This window comes from Puntigrus tetrazona, chromosome 11 (genome assembly GCF_018831695.1).
Source record: "Puntigrus tetrazona isolate hp1 chromosome 11, ASM1883169v1, whole genome shotgun sequence".
Classification (NCBI taxonomy): Eukaryota; Metazoa; Chordata; class Actinopteri; order Cypriniformes; family Cyprinidae; genus Puntigrus; species Puntigrus tetrazona.
In genome coordinates this window covers 22,687,510-22,705,783 of record NC_056709.1, presented here as the reverse complement: position 1 = coordinate 22,705,783, position 18,274 = coordinate 22,687,510, and the positions used below count along the sequence as shown (strand labels likewise).

At 38.7% G+C, this 18,274-nt stretch overlaps 1 protein-coding gene across 2 annotated transcripts in view; it reads left to right on the top strand.

Annotated features, from left to right (window-relative positions):
• Nucleotides 1–17,825, top strand: part of arhgef10la (Rho guanine nucleotide exchange factor (GEF) 10-like a) — a 98,574-nt gene extending 80,749 nt beyond the window's left edge. For both annotated transcript variants that reach the window (XM_043252316.1, XM_043252317.1), the window contains 4 exons: nucleotides 1,640–1,782; nucleotides 12,615–12,786; nucleotides 15,481–15,603; nucleotides 16,370–17,825. In XM_043252316.1, the coding sequence (XP_043108251.1) occupies nucleotides 1,640–1,782; nucleotides 12,615–12,786; nucleotides 15,481–15,603; nucleotides 16,370–16,908 (977 nt within the window). In that variant the 3' untranslated portion in view covers nucleotides 16,909–17,825. The remainder of the gene's footprint in view (nucleotides 1–1,639; nucleotides 1,783–12,614; nucleotides 12,787–15,480; nucleotides 15,604–16,369) is intronic.
• The last annotated feature ends 449 nt before the right edge of the window (nucleotides 17,826–18,274 follow it).

Below are 18,274 nucleotides of genomic sequence, written 5' to 3'. Positions count from 1 at the left end.
GATATTTTCAAAGCATATGCACTGAGAAAAAAAAAAGTGCGAAGACTGACATTTTGAATATGCCATGCAATTAACCTGAGGAAGTCGGAAGTCATAGTAAAAGCTATTCTGGTTTCAAAGGCAAAAATAAACAACTCAAAATGTTAATTAAATGGCTCGCTGTGGTTCGCTCTGTAATTGTGCTTTATTAACACACTGTGATGGGGGCGAAAAGATGGAGAGAAAAGCTTATGCAATGCATCCCATAATGGTGTCCATGGTGGCTACAGTGCAAACCCTGTGATTAAAACTCAAGGAAAAAGTCTGGCGTGTTCTGAGCACACTGGAGAGAAACGTATAAATTGGATTACACAAAACGCTGCAGTTATTAACATGGAACTGTTAGCGCATTAGCATAGAAAGCGCTAGTTTCATTGAGGGAGATATGCGGTCCACAAACACGCTTTGCAGTGCTTGCTCTAGCTGTATGTTTTTAAGACGTAGCCAGAAATTATACAGTTCCACCAACTGTTATACATATTTGTCTTGCAAACACAAGGATTTACTCTTGAGTATTAATGAAACCAATTTACTTTAAGTGACTTGCTCAGGGCAAAGCAGTGGAATTAGCATGCAGCACATTTTTTTGTAGCTCTGCTATTTGAAGCATTCATTTATAAGGGAAATAACATACAAATTTACTAGCTTTGAATATCTTTGGCCATATTTGAAATGTTCCACCAGATAGGATTAGCGATTTGCCTTCAAGCAAGGTATTTCACAAGCCTAATTGTATTTGCTAGTCATGTACTTTTACCTCATTTTTCTGTCATAAAACTCAGAATATGCAAAGTGATATATTTTTGGCTATTTTCTGGGTATTACATTTTTAAAGCTCATTACGATCAAAACAAACATTTAACCAATTTTATATTTATTGTGTGAGAATTATTATAATTTATTATTAATAATATATTTTAAAAATGTTGGCATTATAGTTTTTTACAAGGACACAGCAGTATCAGCATATGATTTATGAGAAAAAAAAAAGGGCTGCAGTTTTGACTAATTTTATTACAGTTATTGCTCTTGATGTCACATTAATGGTTATAAATATCAGTTAATAGAATGCATGAAAAATCTAATTCTAACCATACAGGCAAAACAATCCAAGAAAAGGTTATTTTAGTAGCATGAAAAAGAAATTAATCAAACTGGGAAACATACATGCACGCATGCATACATCTGCATCTGACACGACAACTTAACAATAAGTAACAATTATTAACTATATACCGCTGTATACAGTAAATAAAGAAATATGCATATATATTTATAATGCTTGCTAAAGTGGCAATAATTAAAGATGGAGAATGAATTGAAATGAGAAATGCAATACAGAACACAGGTAATGATGACATGCAATTACAATAAATCTAATAACTTCAGCCTTACATTTATATTTATTTTTTTATGTTTCACTTTAAACACAAAATACATCATAGATTAAATTATCTATTTATTCTTATCTTGAACTTGTTTATTTTTGCCTCAAGCAACCATTTAGAAAATAAAGTTTGTCTGGGCCTTTGGCATGCCCATAGTTGAAGTCCAAGGGTTGTGATAAACTTTACTGTGTTTTTGTGTTTCTGTCTTGTAGGGGAACTGTGGAACCAGGACTCCTGTAGGAAAGTAACAGTTGGTTCAGAACCCATCAGGACACTACTTGCCTTGGAGGACTCAGTCTGGGCTAGCTGTGCTAACACAGTAACTGTAGTTGACGGCTCCAGTTTGTCCACTCAGGTAGACTCATCATTTTAAAGCACTACTCATGCTGATATGCTTTCACACCAAACTTTAGCAAATGGAAGAGCACAGACTATGTGTCATGGGCACTTGGCCAACACTGACTGACAAATTAGCTTGTGTGTGAAGATCGATAATCCTACCAAGGAGCTGCAATCCATATGGCTGGGGTGTCTCCACTGGGGTCTCTTTTTTTTTTTTTTTTTTTTTTTTTCTCTCTTTTAAACCACACAGGATGAGTAAATAGTTCTGACATACTCATAATCTTCTCTCGCTGTCTCAAATATGGAGGAGCTGTACCCCAGGGATCTACCCCATGGGCCTCCATAACCCTGAGCCTTCCTTTAGTTCTGCCTTCTTGGGTTTTATCTCTGGAATCAAACATCTCTTTTATCCTTTGAGATTTCTCTGGATGCGCCCATCAGAGAGGAGATTTGAGCTAGTGGTAGGTGAGTGGGCCCCTGCTGCTTTTCGGTTGATCCTCCACGGTTCAGGCCAGTGCTCTGTTTTGTTCGACTGATTACATTGTATCCCTGTCCCTGCGGAGTCATACAGGCCCAGCAGCTGGAGGGGGAAGCATCTCCTCTACAGCTGTAAATCTGCCTCCTTGGGACTCGTGGCAAAGTGGTGTACAATGATGTGTGTCGGTGGGATAAGCCACATAGCCTGTGCGAATTTGTCTCTCTCGTTACTGGTTTTTAGGGAAGAATTTCACACTACGCAGCGTGCCACCTTGTTTCCCTGACCCGAAACGATCGAGGCCACTGGATCGCTATTGATGTAGAATGCCGAAAGCATTTCAACCATGGTACTGCAGAGAAAACAAACGGGCAATACACACTATGCATGGAATACCCTGCACTGTTTTTTTTTTTTTGGAATCTGACTAGTTTGGATAGTGCAGAATAGACCACAAAAAGCTGACAGACGCTCAAAGACGGCCGAAGGTTGGCCGCCTACTGGGTTGCTGCGTAATTGGCCTGAGACGCATCAATCAAACCTCTTGACCTAACATGAGCATTACGGGATGTGTTTTGGGAAAGTACATATAATCAATTGATTTCGGTTTCTAAAACACACAGACTACAATTAAACTATTTTGCCTTTGCTTCATTTCCCTCTCCCTCTTATTGTTAATGGCTTTATTCATTCAGTGGGCCATGCTCTGTGCTCCCTTATGGCATTTTTTCACTGCATGATATGGCACAGTACGGTTCACTTTTCAGGGTTTTCCACTAGGAACAGTACCAGGTAATCTTTTTATTACCACCTGAGTTTTCACACGTACCATACCGTTACCAAAACTCGACGTGTACGTTCTGCTAAACACTGATTGGCCAGAGAGAATTGTCACTGAACTTGCGTGAGACACACACAGACCCGCTACATTTGAATTAACACAGACAGTGAAGGAACAAACGCAAAACCTTCTTTTAACAACCAAAAAAATGCTTCTTAGTCTGTTTGGGAGTACAGACGTTCCTCTCGTTGATAACGGAGCAGCGGATCGAGCAAGAGTTTGATGGAGCGATGCAGAATGAAAATGTTTTCCAGGATTAATGGCAATAGAGGTGGTACGACTATAACGACATGTGGAAAAATCCTGCCCACTCTAAAGCAGTACTAAACTGCAGAGGAAACTATACTGAACTGTGCCATGCCGAGCCGAACCGTACCATTAGAAAGTGCTGTGCAGTTCTACAAAATAAGAGGGGAGGGTGTGAACAGACCAAGTATAAATGGTAATGTGTCTCAGCTGATCACTTGTGATCACTGAAAATGCATTTTAATACCAGGTGGAAGCAGGGCTGTAAAAAAAATTCTTTCAGAACAGTAAAAGCCAAAGAGCGAAGTCCCACACACATTTAAATAAGCGGTTGTTTAAAAATGTTGCCCTCGTAAGCACTATCACCTAGTATTACAGTGGACTAATGAAGGGTTAGATGGTAGGTGGAGGCGTGCTGTGTTTTGTCCGCTAGTAGAACAGTGCTCTCCTGCTGTGATATACTGATGTATTATCTTAGGGTGAATCAGTGGGCAACCTCTGTCTCTGTGTGAGACTCAATGACTACCCGAGGCCCAGTTTATGCACACATGTAGAGTCATCATAACTGTAAATGCATACACATTTTCAGTATGTGCTATTTTTAAATGAATAAATATATATATATATATATATATATATATAATGGAGAATGTGATAATTTTGTAAAGTGCATCAGTAGTTGTATCTCAAATTGATGACTAATGCACATGACTGTAACAGTGTGTTGCTGCATTATATGTGGATAAAGGCTTTAATCACATTGCAAATGTGATATTGCAAACTAAAAGCTCATTGTTTTTTCAGCAAGCAGCTGTGATAAATTAACTTAGATGTTTATGCTTCACATGGTCATTTATTCACTGGATGGTTTCATTTAAATCAAATTTGTGTAGATGTCAGGCACATATGTAGATTTGTCCACATTTTTCAGTCATGCGGTTGTTTTATTTTAAAGCTGTGAAGCACTGGCTGTAGTATGCTGTACAGGTTACATTTTGGACACCATTTAGCTCTATCCACATAAGACAGATGAATATTGGAACCTTTAATTCTTTCACTTTTTTATTGTAAGCCAATTTGTGCTTGGAGATTTATAGGTTTAGTATTAAATTAATAATTCTGTAAGATTAAAAAGGTAAAATAAGGTTTAATTAAACATTTGTTAAATATAATAACAGAGCTATAAAATCAACATTTTATATATATATATTTTTTTTTTTCTCAGTTGGTGAAGCAGCCAATACTCTAGTCTTCAGTTTCACATGGTCCTTCAGAAATGAATCTAATATGCTCATTTTGATATCGTTTTGTCAAGAAACATTTACTATTATCAGTGTTATAAAAAATTGCTTTGTTTTGTGCAAACAATTTTTCCAGAATTATTTGATGAAAGTTCAATAAGACAGCATTTAGTTGAAATAAAAATCTTTTGTAACAGTGTAAATAAATACAGACTTTCACAACAACAGTATTACAGATGGAAATAACCAGTTGATAGAAGTATTCTTCTGGTGTCTTGTCTCTGAAGAAATGGTCCAAGCAAAATAAAATGAAAATAGAGAGGGAACAAGAGCAAAGGCAAGCACTGCCGACAAGTCAATTAAAAGCGAAAACACATCAAAGGCAGTTTCAGTCGTCTCCCTTGCTCTCAAACAAAAGAAGCTCCCTTTGGCAAGGGCACGCAAACAGGTGCTAATCCCTGTCCGCTAGTGTGCAGAGGAGAGAACGGTCTCTCGCACCCACCTCACCCCCTCTAACTAATCTGCCTCAACCCCAGACTGGAGAACTAGCTGTTTGTAAGGGTTCTCAGGGCTCCTTGGTAGCACCACAGACCTCAGGGGGCTGCGTGCAAACCCTCGATAAGGAGCGCAGCTCCCTCATGCCTCATTAGAGGATCAGGCATGAAATGGCTCCTCTTTCCCTGTGGACTTTTAAAAAGGTGTTTGGGAGGGGGTGTATTGTTTTGTGAGACAGTGGAGCAAGGCTCGGCTGTGAATCACTTTGAAATCAAAGAAACTGGATCCTGAGTCATTGAAACCTTCGTGATGTGTGGCCCTTGAACCCACCGGTCGGATGGTAATTTTGAAAGTACAATAATGCAGTGCATTGCAGGAAAAGATAAAAGAAGGAAGGCATCTATTTGCATTGGATTTTGCTTTTGTGTTTGAGCAGCTGATTATCTTTTTATAACAAATAAAAATAAAATGGTAATCAGGTATGGAGATTACAAGCATATTCAAAGTTATTCTATATAAAGTCAACTTTTTTTTTTTTTTTTTTTTTAAATGAAAACAACTAACAGTGTTGTGCAAAGTAACGCTAAGCTAAACACTATGCTTTTTGTTTGTGTTATGGTTGCAACAGCATTAGATCTTCTGGAATGATCTTCTGCTTGAGAACTTTAGACGGTGAATGCTGGATGCTTTTATGGATCTCCATAAAACAAGCATCACAGTGTTAGAATACTATTTAGAATAAGCTCTATGAAGGATTACAACATTTTGAAATTTTAGCCTAGCAAGGACTTTTCCTAGAAGATTAGACAGATTAGTACTCTACCATATCTGTCTGCCACTGACAATATGGAAGCCTATGGTTTCCTACTTATATTTCAGAAATTAAATTCATATTTCATATAGCACAATTAATACTTTTGTCTTAAAACATGCCTTTATCTTATTAGTTACTTTATCTCTCAGAATGTGTCATTATTTTAGAATTTGACTTTGTGTAGTGTAGTTTATAATTCTTACATGTGGAAATATTTCTTGTAATTTTCTTATTCTTGTTACTCATCTCATAACTGACTTTTTCATAAAGTTACGTAACTTTATTTCTTCTTTGATGGTATCTCACAATTCATTTTTTACTACAACTGAAACAGGCTTCCATTTGACTCACAGAGAAACAATATTTCTACATTTTGAAACAATATTTTATTTATTTTGGATATATTTTGATATCCAGCACTAGAGCTGGATTTGAAACATTTTTATTTGACCAGGTCTAAACCAACTCATAACTGTCAAAAAGTTAATTCACTTCAACAGTTCATAATTATACTGGTAGCATAAAGCTTAACTTTTTTTACTGGTTATCAACTACATGGCATAGTTCAATTGGTCAAACTCAATCTGAGATAATGGCACATTATCACATGTATATTACCAATCTAATCCCTGATGTTCGGATCCATTTGTTCTTTATTAAGAATGGTCTAACAGGTAAAAAGTCAAGAACAACAGCAACATCAGAAATAAACACTGAATTGTGAACAGGACCAGGCTTGGGTCGAGGCAGGTAGAAAACAGAGCCAAAAGTCCAAGCAAAAGAGTCAAGGGGTGTACAGCAATCGATCATAAGCAGAGAGAACGGTCCAAGATCAAACGGTAGGCTTTTTTTGCCATCGATGAACAATGTAGGGGTTTTGCTCTCCACATCCTAGTCCTGGTCCCTCTCTCCTTTCGGACCACTGGCGGGTTTGAGTGATGGCACATGGAAAGTGGGAGAAATATGATAGTTAAATCAATGCTAAATGATATGATACAGGGGTAATCTGTTTTATGATTTTGAAGGGACCCGTATACCTAGGGCATAGCTTCTTGCAGGGAAGTTGAAGACACACATCTTGGGAGAGTAGCCAAACCCATTGCCCAGGTGCATATGCAGGAGGTTCTTTCCAGTGTCCACAGTCCTCATAGCTCGCTGCAGATTAACATGAGCTGTATTCCACGTCTCCTCACTTCTTTGTAACCAAGTGTTTATGGTGGGTAGGTCTAATGGTTCGCCTGACCAGGGAAACAGTGGTGGTTAATCTGGCTGAGGGTTTATGAAGACAGTTCTGTGCATATTCTGCCCATAGAAGGTAACGGCTCCAGTCTTGCTGGTTCAAATGGCAATAGGAATTGACGAAGCTTGTGAGTTCTTGATTGAGATGTTCAGCCTGCCTGTTTGAATGAGGATGGTAGCCGGAGGTTAAGCTCACATTTATATTGAGTTAAAGAAAGCATGCCATACCCTTGATGTGAACTGGGGACCTTCATCGGACACAATGTCGTCTGGTAAACCATAGAAGCGGAAGGTAAACCTGGTAAACATGCTGTCTTGTAAACCTAATTCATCACGACTTCAGCTGTCTCCTAGGCAGTGGGCAGTTTGAGAAGTGGCATGAACCTGCAGGCCTTGGAGAATCTGTTGACTACTGTAAAAATAGTGGTAAAATTTTTTTTTTTTTTTTATCAGTAACAAAGTCCACTACTATGTGTGACCAGGGTCTCTAAAGAATGAGTATCGGTTGAAGCAGGCCTGCAGGTTGTTGATTTGGTGACGTGTGTGACGTGTCCTGCGACGGTGGATGTTGTAAATCCAATGCAATAAGTGGATGCTGAGGGATGAACATGGGATCAGGAGGGCAGTCAGGTGAAGGAGCATTAATATCCAGTGCTTCTGTGACGGTATCCCACTCAACTGGTGCAAAAATGATGGTAGATGGAAGAATGATTTCTTGAATGGGAGAGCTCATTGCTTGATCATATTGTCTGGAGAGAGTTTGGCCTTGCCATTCTGAAGCTGACCAAGAAGTTGAATCTATTGAAGAAAAGAGACCACCTGCCTTGTCTGAGATTAAGTCTTTTTGCAGATCTGATGTACTCAAGGTTTCGATGGTCGTACAGTACAGTAAACGGTTGTTTTGTCACCTCCATCCAGTGCCATCATTGAATCCGCTGTGTCTCTTTCAGCATGGTAGGCTAAGGCCAGTTAATTACTGCTTGAACTTTTTGATCATCAGTGATCAGAGTGATTATTTGGGAACAGTGATGTAGCCCAGAAAAGGCACTCTGGATTTTACATGCTATACGTGAGAAGGGTAGTCCTCCAAGTAGATGAGAATGTGGTTGATGTAGACAATGAGGTGTTAATTCAACATGTCCCTGAAGGTCTCATTCACAAAGGTTTGGAACACGAAAGGACTGTTGCAAAGGGCGAACGGCATAACCAAATATTCATAGTGCCCGGTAGTGGTTAAGAAAGCAGTCTTACATTCGTCTCCCTCACAGACTCTGATCAGGTTGCGTGCATTGCATAGATCAAGTGTGGTGAAGTACTTTGTGGATCAGAGTTGCTCTAATGTTAATAGAACCATGGGTAAAGGATAACGATATTTCACTGTGATGTCGTTCAAGCTCCGGTAGTCTATGCAGGGACGAAGTCCTCCATCTTTCTTCTTTATGAAGGAGAAGCCTGCTAAAGCGGGTGATGTGGATGGACCAATGAAGCCTTTCTCCAATTCTTCCTCTATGTAGAACTTCATGGCTTCTGATTTGGGGTATGAAAGGGGGAAAATGCGACCCCTGGTAGAAAGTCAGTGGCACAGTCATACGGCCGATGTGGTGGTAATTGTGTAGTCCCCTTTCACTGAAAACTCCTGTCAGATCTTGATGGGAGATAGTACCTTGCTGTAACAAAAGTTGAAAAGTTGTTCGCCAGGTTCCTTCCCTCCAGTGGGGTGTTCAGACACATCTCTGAACTGACGCAGAAAGTCGGAGTATGAAGAGAAATTCATCCCTCTGCCCTCCCACATGGTGGTAGCCAGTGGGATGAGCAATCAATCAGAAGTAGAGAGAACAGTCCAAGATCAAACACAGGGCATCAATAGGAATGTGAAATGCTCAGAATTACCAGCTGGGGCAAGGATATGACTTTGCAAGGATAAGAGTTGGTGTCTAAAGACAGTTTAGATAAGGGGCATAATGAGATACACCTGGGCAGGTAATCAGATCTAGGTATGGGGTATGATGGAAATTGCAGTTCAGAAATGGTTAGTACTCGGGAGGGTTCCCTTCGGTGACCATCGGAGAGAGCCACAGAGGCGCAGTTCATGACAGAACTAAGGATTTAAGATATAGATGAGTTAGCATTTAGGTTTAAATTGGTTAAATTGGAGTAGTGCTTAAGAACAGGTTATACCAGTGAGTAGGTTAATGTTAATAAAATGAAAGTCAAAGTGAAATCTAAAGTAGCATGACATGAGATGTGACTGAAAATGATAACCCATACTCAGAATGTGTGCTCTGCATTTAACCCATTTAACCCACAGCAGTGAGTACTGAACACACCCGAAGCAGTGGGCAGCCATTTTTTTCTGTGGCACTAAGGGAGTTCAGTGCCTTGCTCAAGGGCACATCAGTCATGGGTATTGAAAGTGGAACAGAGTGCTGTTAATTCACTTCTTCCTCCTACAATTCCTACCAGTACTAAGACTCAAACCCATTAACTTTGGGATACAAGTCTGACTCTAACCATTAGGCCACGGCTGCCCAAAGGACTTGTTTAAACATAGTTTGGAAGCTGCTTCAGTCATAAGTGCCTTTTCAAATTCGAAGATCTTTATGGATTGCTTATCTATAAAAAGCTGCAAAATCATCACAGTTGAGAATTGAGCCCTTAAGGCTCACAGAGACCAATTTAGAGAACTAAGCACATTGGGCAGCTGTAACTGCGTTATTGAACAGATCAGTGTTGCCTTAACATGTCATAGTCTGTGTGTAGTTTTATTTTTCCTCATTTCCACTCAGCTCCCCTTCAGTTTGATTTTAGGATGATAATGTTTCCACTGTGTAATGGGGTTTTGACTGTAGTTGTTCATTCAAACAGTGCAAAATTGTGTTAAATTTTTTAACGGTGATCACAGGAAGAATACGAAACAGCTGGGTTTATATTATAGTTTCAAGTTTTAGCATTCTGAATAGACTCAGAGTCAAGGTACATTTCTCATGAACCTTTTTTGTGACAAACTGGACTTTTTGTACACAACCACAGAGAAGAAAATACAAAAGATGTTTGTAAAAACAGCTCAGATGTATTGTGTATAACCCATGGATTGCTAACATTTTTAAAGTGTCGAATTGGTGTTTTTATATAATAAAGGTTGAAATCAGTGATGTGGTAGTTTGTAAACAGTAAACTGAAGCATTATGATTTCATCTTTCACTTGATTGTTGTATATATTTTTATAGGTACACAATGTTGAAAGGGATTATTCCAAACTGATATTACTTTCTTTTTGTGAAAAATAAAATCAATGTGATGTTTTGGACCGACTGATGTGAAAATGTATATTTTGAAGACTGTTTCAAAATAAAACAACATTGGATATCAAAAACAGCTGGACACAAAAAATAATGAGACGCTCTTCAATACATTTTCTTTTATGTTCCACAGAAATACGTCATTCTGTTTGAAACCACTTGAGAGTGTGTAAATAATGATAGTATGTTCATTATCAGTGAAAGAAGTGAACTGGTTTTGACCAGAATGGGATCTCCAGTTTAAGCTTTGGATTTAGGTATCTGTTGCTCAACTAGAAGTCTTTTGATAAAGGATGACCAGAACAATGCCTGCTACTTAAGTTTTTTTTGCCACAGGCTAAAATCCAGGGTTTTTCTGTGGTGTTTTGCAGGAATCAGAGTGAGGAAAAAAAAAGAATTGTGAAGATGTGAAAGCGCTCTTCCACCTCAGTGGTTGCTTTTGAGTTCTGCTTACATTGTTTTGCTTCTCTGATATACCATAAATCACCTTAAATCAGCTCTGAAGTCCAGAAAGTTTGAACTTTATGCTGGCACACTGTGTTCTCATGAGAATAAAATTATACGAAGGGCCTTAAATTGCTAATCATTTTGGTGGCTCATCATCAAAGCGAATTCTTGGAGAAAACAACCTGAACCACATCTTAGTATGGTCTCCTAGCAATATTATAAAATGGGTGCACATATATGGTGCGTTGACCATGAAAAACGAGCTTTCATTCACACTAAATGTTTTATTTATACAAGTGTGTAAGATTTTCACTTTCTTATGCCACCTTGAGAGCCTGAATGCTCATCGTTCTTGTCCTAGTTTTGGACTCTTTTCATGTGAAGAAGTCCTTGCATATGTATTGTATGGAGTATAAAAGAAGGGGAAATAAAAGCTAGATGTATTGCAAAAGACCCTTTATCATTATAGTTCAATATTCAGTTTGTGAGCTAATGGAGAAGAGAAATCAAATGAGAAAAGAAAGGAGATGGAGTTCTGTAACTGCTTGTTTTTGTCATGCCTTATTGAGTTCTGTACCAAACTGTGTTCCAATCCTTTCTGCTTGTTGATTCTCATTGGTCTCTCGTTTTGCAGTCCACCTTTTAACCCATTAGTAAAGCTATGTGACTGCAGTCTGAAATGACTTTATCATGAAAGGAATGTTAATATCATGTTTATAACTCAGAGTTGAACATGTAGGGCAAACGTCTCAAATGTGACTTAGGTTAGAGGATTGTTTTATACTACATTAATATAGTTTCTTATTGCTGTCCACAGAATTCGTTACTGTTTTTGTGTGAATTTTATGTTGAAAATAATATGCCAAGCACCATCCTATTGGAATGGGTATTTGTTGGATTCTCGCTGAATAAATGGAACTCAAATCCAAATTAAATTTCAAATGAAAGTGTGCCAGTTGTGAGTAAGTACAATTTAGTTAAATTATTGTAAAGACAGCTTGCACAAAATGCATAAAAATGTGTTTTAGACACTTTGGATGATCACAATAATGGCCGTTTTATATGTAAACATGAAATTTCAGCGACTCAAGCATGTTAAAATACTGGATCACTTGGCATCTTGTCAGATTTTCCATTATCACAATTATGCATAAATTAACCAGTAAAGTAAAGTAAGGCACTCGAGTTTATTCCAAAAAAAGAAGAAAATTCTATCGTTTTCTTGCCCTCATATCATTTTAAACCTGTATGATTTTTGTAATACAAAAGAACATTTTGAAGAATGTGTTGTTCATAAAGTGAAATACTGTGGGATTCAAAATGGTTTGGTTTATATGGGCAACAACATTTCCGTTCATTTGTGTCCCTAAAAAAAAGAACCAAACTAACACCGGTGGTGTTAAGTGAGCTTAGTTGTTTTATGTACGTTTGGGCTAGTATTAGTTTTGTGTGATATTGACACTGTAACAAGAATGATCAAAATTCAGTGGTGAATTTTGGTATTGTAAAGACCTTATTTTAAGCAAAAATATATATATTTACAATTATCCTGATATAAAATTACTCATTGTCATATGAAATGATAGAATTTGTAGGTAAACTACATTTCTTAACTTATTGTGTTTTTGAATTTAGCATTATATCTTAAAACAGCTCATTGACAAACTAACATAAAATGTCCCTTTAGACCTGTATTAATTTGACGTTAGATATCTAATGTATTCTCATTGTCCGCTGTTATATTTTAGAGATTTGAGGTCCATCAAGACCCCATGGTGAGCGTGGCTCATATGGTGCGAGCTGGGGGAGGCGTGTGGATGGCGTTTTCAGAAGGCTCCTCTATACGCTTGTTCCATACGGAAACACTGGAGCACCTGCAGGAGATCAACATATCTACACCTTCATCGTTTTACAACCCCAGTGAGTATCTATCCTTTGACCCTATGAAGGGAGCCGTTTGAATACAAAAAGTCTTCATGCCTTCACACATGCTTGATCAGCATTGTTTCCATCATTTCTTTGAACTGCACTTCTCATGATAAAAAGGTAATAGAGAAGTTCTTGTTGGAATGGTTCCTGTAGGCTGGCTCTCCAGGGACCGACCGTGAATAAGTAGCTAACTTAAGACCCCGCAGAGCAGTAATGGAGCTGCGAGGTTACAGGCAGGAAAAGTCACAATGGCACAGACAAAGCGTTCCATTCGAAACGTTACCATGGCAACACTCTTGTCATGACTCCAGCAGCCGTGGCGTGTTGGTAATGTGCCAGCGTTTTGCCATTGTGCCTTTTCTCAGTGCAGCTGGTATTTAATTCAGCGGTATTCACTTTTTTACCTCTCTGCACTCACCTTTAGCCATTTTTATTTCCCCCGGGTCCTGTTAAATCTCAAATTTGTCAAATTCGTTGTGCTTCATCCTTGCTTTAGATGAAGTATACGTAAGCCATGATTTTTGCTACCTTTTTGCAGAAGGGAGCTTGTGCAAACAGTCATTATATAAGCAAGGACACAAAAAGTAATGGTTTAAGTACATATCCACACCACTTCAGTGCAATTCAGCGCCACACATCAGACCATATAAAGAGAAAATCTGGGCGGCATCGCTCCAGTAGCTCGCAGGATCCTTCGAAGCAGAATAACTCCTTTCAGACTGTCTAATAATGTTTGATTTCACTTGAATGCTATTGTCCACGTTTAGCTAAAAAAAAAACATGATTCTCCAGTTGTCACAGACAATAGCGATCAAGTGGAATAGAAAGGAGAAGGAGAAAAATAAACCCAAAGCGGTGTAGCAGACTTCAGGAACTGGCCAGAGCAAGTTAATGTCAACGGGCCTGTTGCTACAACCTTGTCTCATTAAAAACAAAGAGAAAAAGCTATACTTTAGATTTTCTTTTTCTTTTTTTTTTGTCGAAGTGAGAACATCAAATCTCTGGATCAAAGTTACAGCTGTATTTCAAAAGATACGTGAAGAAGTAAAGGCGAGTGTTGTGGCGAAGATGTCTGCAAAGGTCCTGCAACCCTCAGGCTGTTGTCGAACTTGCGCAGCTAGCTGTGTTTAAATATGTAGTTCATGTTGGGTGAGGTAACTCTGCGATTTCATGTTATGTCGAGGGGTTTACAGTCAATGGAGCACAAAAGTGAAAATAAGCTTTGGCAGATGCCTTCTTCCCCTTTTTTACTCTAGGCCCAGAGAACGTCCCACTGGCTTTCCTGAATATGCTAATCTGCACACATCACACATAGGAGGACTGATATAGTTATTACAGATCAATGGTCTGCTAATCCCACAGGTTTGCACCCAAGTGATGGGTGATGAATTAATTATTGTCTTAAAGTGAACCGATTATTCTGCAGTTTCTCATCTAGAAACTTCAGACACGATAAGCAAGCCAGACATCAGGCTAAATCCTTCCTCTCTAATAATAGCTGGAAAAGTCAGATCCATATTACATCAAAGAGAATCTTTGAAACATATATTATATTGTACATTTTGCATCTACACTTCTGCCTTTAACATTATATTGTAGTTTATTAAGATTAAATAATTTTGTATAATAATAAACAGTTTGAATGACCTTTGGTTGATAATGTAAATTAGTTTTAATATAAGCATTTCTTATGAAGCACGCTGCTTTTATTACCTCCTAATGAATTGATATTTTAATCATTTGATGAGCGTATAGATGAGTTATAATACAGCTTTATAATACCCTGAACCTTATGCTAATACACTAGTTAATACCTAAAATCTTGATGGTTTTAATGCAGAAAGAGTCAGAGTACATATTATGCATCAACTACAAGGACATCTAATCATATATGCAATATGCATTTTTCCCCCAAACCTCAGCATCTTATGTTTTCAGCATTCATGAATTCATATGCATTACTGTAGAACTGCAGATTTATTTGACAATCTATTATTAAGGTGATCCCTCTTGCACAGAAAACGAACGTATAATAGGCGAATGCTCTGCAGAACAGGACAGCTGACATTTCTAAGAAGGAATTCTGCCTAATGCACTGCAGTCGCTCATGTTTTTTCATGACCTTCAGTGATTTCCTGGTGACTAACTACCATACTGAAAATGCTTCATTTACACATTAGCAAAAGACCGCCCAAGTACTATAGCAACCTAAAGACAGCATGCCGTGAAAATGTACCAATTAGCCACTTGCCGATCACTCATGCATAGCAAGCTTTACAATACGAGAATGCGACCACCATCCATGCTTTCTGAAGTCGGCTGTGGTGTTCTTCTTTGATCTAATTATGCAGTGGTGGCTTTATGATCTCTAAAGACTCAGGGTCAGGGATTTAGGCACTGTGAATAAAGTCGTTTAAATGTTTCATGTTGCTTTTTGTCTAAACAGCAATTTAAATGTTGCCATACCTACGCACTGCTATAATTGACCAGTTAAATAAAGCTGATGAGAGAAGCGCAATTGTGAGGGGGCAATCAGCAGTGTGCTGGGTTTTATTTCAAGTCTCCATGGATACAATAATTGTTGATACGCACGCAGGAAAGTGGTTTTCAGTGTTTGTAAAAATGCTGTCATACTGCACAGATAAGTTTCTCAGTGTTGGTAAAAACTGCATTTTTCTTTTGAAGGTCAGAAGAGCATGAGAGTTACCAGCCTGCTGATTTGCCAGGGGCTGCTGTGGGTGGGTACTGCCCAGGGCATTATCATCACCCTGCCTGTGCCCAAGCTGGAGGGCATCCCCAAAATTACAGGTACACAGATGGTGGCTCTTCACGATACAAGAGTGCCTTTAGTCCTTTTGGAAAGTCTCTTCTACAATGATAGGACAGTTACATAATGATTCCAAGAGATGGTTACGTAATGATTAAAAGAATAGTATATTGTGAAATTGAACGTCCATCATTATTTATGATGATGGAAGTTTTAAAACATACGTTTAAAATATGTATGTTTCTGTGGGACACTAAGATCCTGAAATAGCAAAATATTATAAGAGCACCCTAAAGTTGTTAAATTAGTGACCAAATATTTGCTATGCAACGGTGTCATATTTAATCACGAAGGCTGCATTTGTTTAAAATAAAACCGTAAAAACAATAATAGTGTAAAACATTATTAGATCTGCTGCTTAATATCTTTGGTGAAAACCATGATGCATTATTTAAAGTTTAAAAGAGCAAGCCATTGCTGTTCCAACATTTTTGTATGCATTAATTTAAAGTCATATGAACTACTTTTTTATGGCGTTTCCACTCTGATCTGAAGCTTGTCTTCATATGGAAAAATGTATTCAGGCTCCGAAGAAAAAATGCAAGAGAAAAAAGATAGGAACAACCGAGGATGATGACCAAATAATATCCAATTTTCCAAGCTATTTCTTTAATTCATAGTCATTTTAGTAAGTAATGTGTGTGATAATGGAAATGAGTTATCAAATTTTAAGGTTTCTCTGACCCTCTGGCATTGCTGCTTTTTTACTGATTAAAGCAATTTGAGCTCTGTTTTAATGTGGCACAGGTAAGGGGATGACATCTCTTAATGCACACTGCGGGCCTGTGGAATTCTTAGTTGCCCTTTCTAGCACTTTGTCTCCTGATCTTCTGAAGCGGGATTCTATGGTGGAAGGGCATGACTCTGCTTGTGGAGCGGAGGACCGCAGTGACTCGTCCTCTCAGGAATCTCTCCAGCAGCCCAGCATTTCTGCCCAAGTCGATGGCAAAGGGAAGGGACGGGGTGGAGTTTTGTTACAGTACCGCCTTCGTTCAACCTCAGGTTTGCCCGGGCGACCGTTAACCGCGAGAGGGGACGAGGCTTCGGACTCGTCCTTAGAATCTTTGGAACACAGCATGGAAGACGGCTCTATATACGAACTCAGCGATGATCCAGACATGTGGGTCAGGGGTCGACCCTGCGAGAGGGACGGGGTGAGGAGAGACAGGGTTAGCTCAGTAGCAGTCATCTCGGGCGGGAAGGGCTTCCGCCGACTGAGGGAGGGTTCGGTGGCAACAACCGCAGAAACCACACTCATGATCTGGCAGCTTCCTCTCACGGTTTGAGCTGAAATTGAGTTTAAGGAATAGTAACCTAGTGAACTTACCCATATGGCACTCCACACCTGAATGACTTTCTTATAATGGAATCAATGCACTGGTAATTTTTTTTTCAGTCTAATAAAAAGGATACATAAGTGGCATAAAACTGGCCATACAACCCGTCCTTTCTAAGTTTTCAAAGTCATAAAGTAAGTTTGTGTGACGAATGGTTCAGGATGCATCTGGATCATTCATTCAGGGAGAACCGATTCATCTGGACCAATTTTGATTTGAAAAGATCTGACTCAAAAGAATGACTAATTTACAAGCCAGATATCACTAGGGTAATAACGGTGAATAATAGAAGTTGACAATTGTCTTCACAGGAAGCTATCGGCACACTACTTTTAGGGTGTTTTTTGTCATTTTGGAGCCTGAAAGCTCTAGTCCTCAATTGTATTATGCAGAAGAATGGTGACCAGGATTTTTGAAAGAAACAGTAATATGAGTTTGGAATGGCATGAGGATAAGTAAATGGCAGAATTTTCATTTCAGAGTGAACTTTCCCTTTTTGCTGGGCATGTGTGGTACAAAATGTGAGGCTCTTGGGCTGCTTGCTTTTTTCAGATGTTCTATATTAACTGACCTAGCGATCTCAAGAAATACAGGTCCTCCAATAAGAATATTCCATAACTAATAGGCTCAGAGTAATATATTCTCATGTAATTCAGCCTCTGTCACTCATCCTGTACAGTACCTGGAAGGTGTTTCCTTACTGGTAGAGAATTTAAATCCATGCATTTAATCTCAGACTTCACCATAATCAGGGCCTAAACTACTCAAATAGAATTTCCTTGAGGCCTCAGTCCAGTCAGCCTTTAGTGAATCATGAATTTACGACACCACGGAGCTGTTGAAGGTTTTTTTTTTTTTTTTTTTTTATTCACCTGCATCTGAAGAAATCATATCAGTGGAAAGTGAAAGGGATTTTAATGCTTTTGTGCAGTCACTCAACCCCTGACTCTTGAAAATGTGAACACTATTCTCTGCTGAAGTCAAGCCTGTGCAGGTCAGTGCTGTGTGAGTGTTAAAGATGGCTTTCAAAACAATTGATGGACTAAATGTTCGTGGTGAAGCTTAACTAAATTCTTTTTAGTGGACTTTTTTTTTTTTTTTTTTTCGTATGTACACAACCTGAAAACATTTCCACCATATGGCAGTCATTTGAAACGTCTGCTTAAATCACCATTGCTTAACAAGCAAGTTCATTAGCAGCTGGTAGTAGAAATATACAAGCACCACTAATTGCAGGAAAGTTGGGGATCTTGTGAAGCTTTTGATGTTTATTTGATCTTGTTGAAGGGTATTCACTGCTGGTATTTTGTGTAAT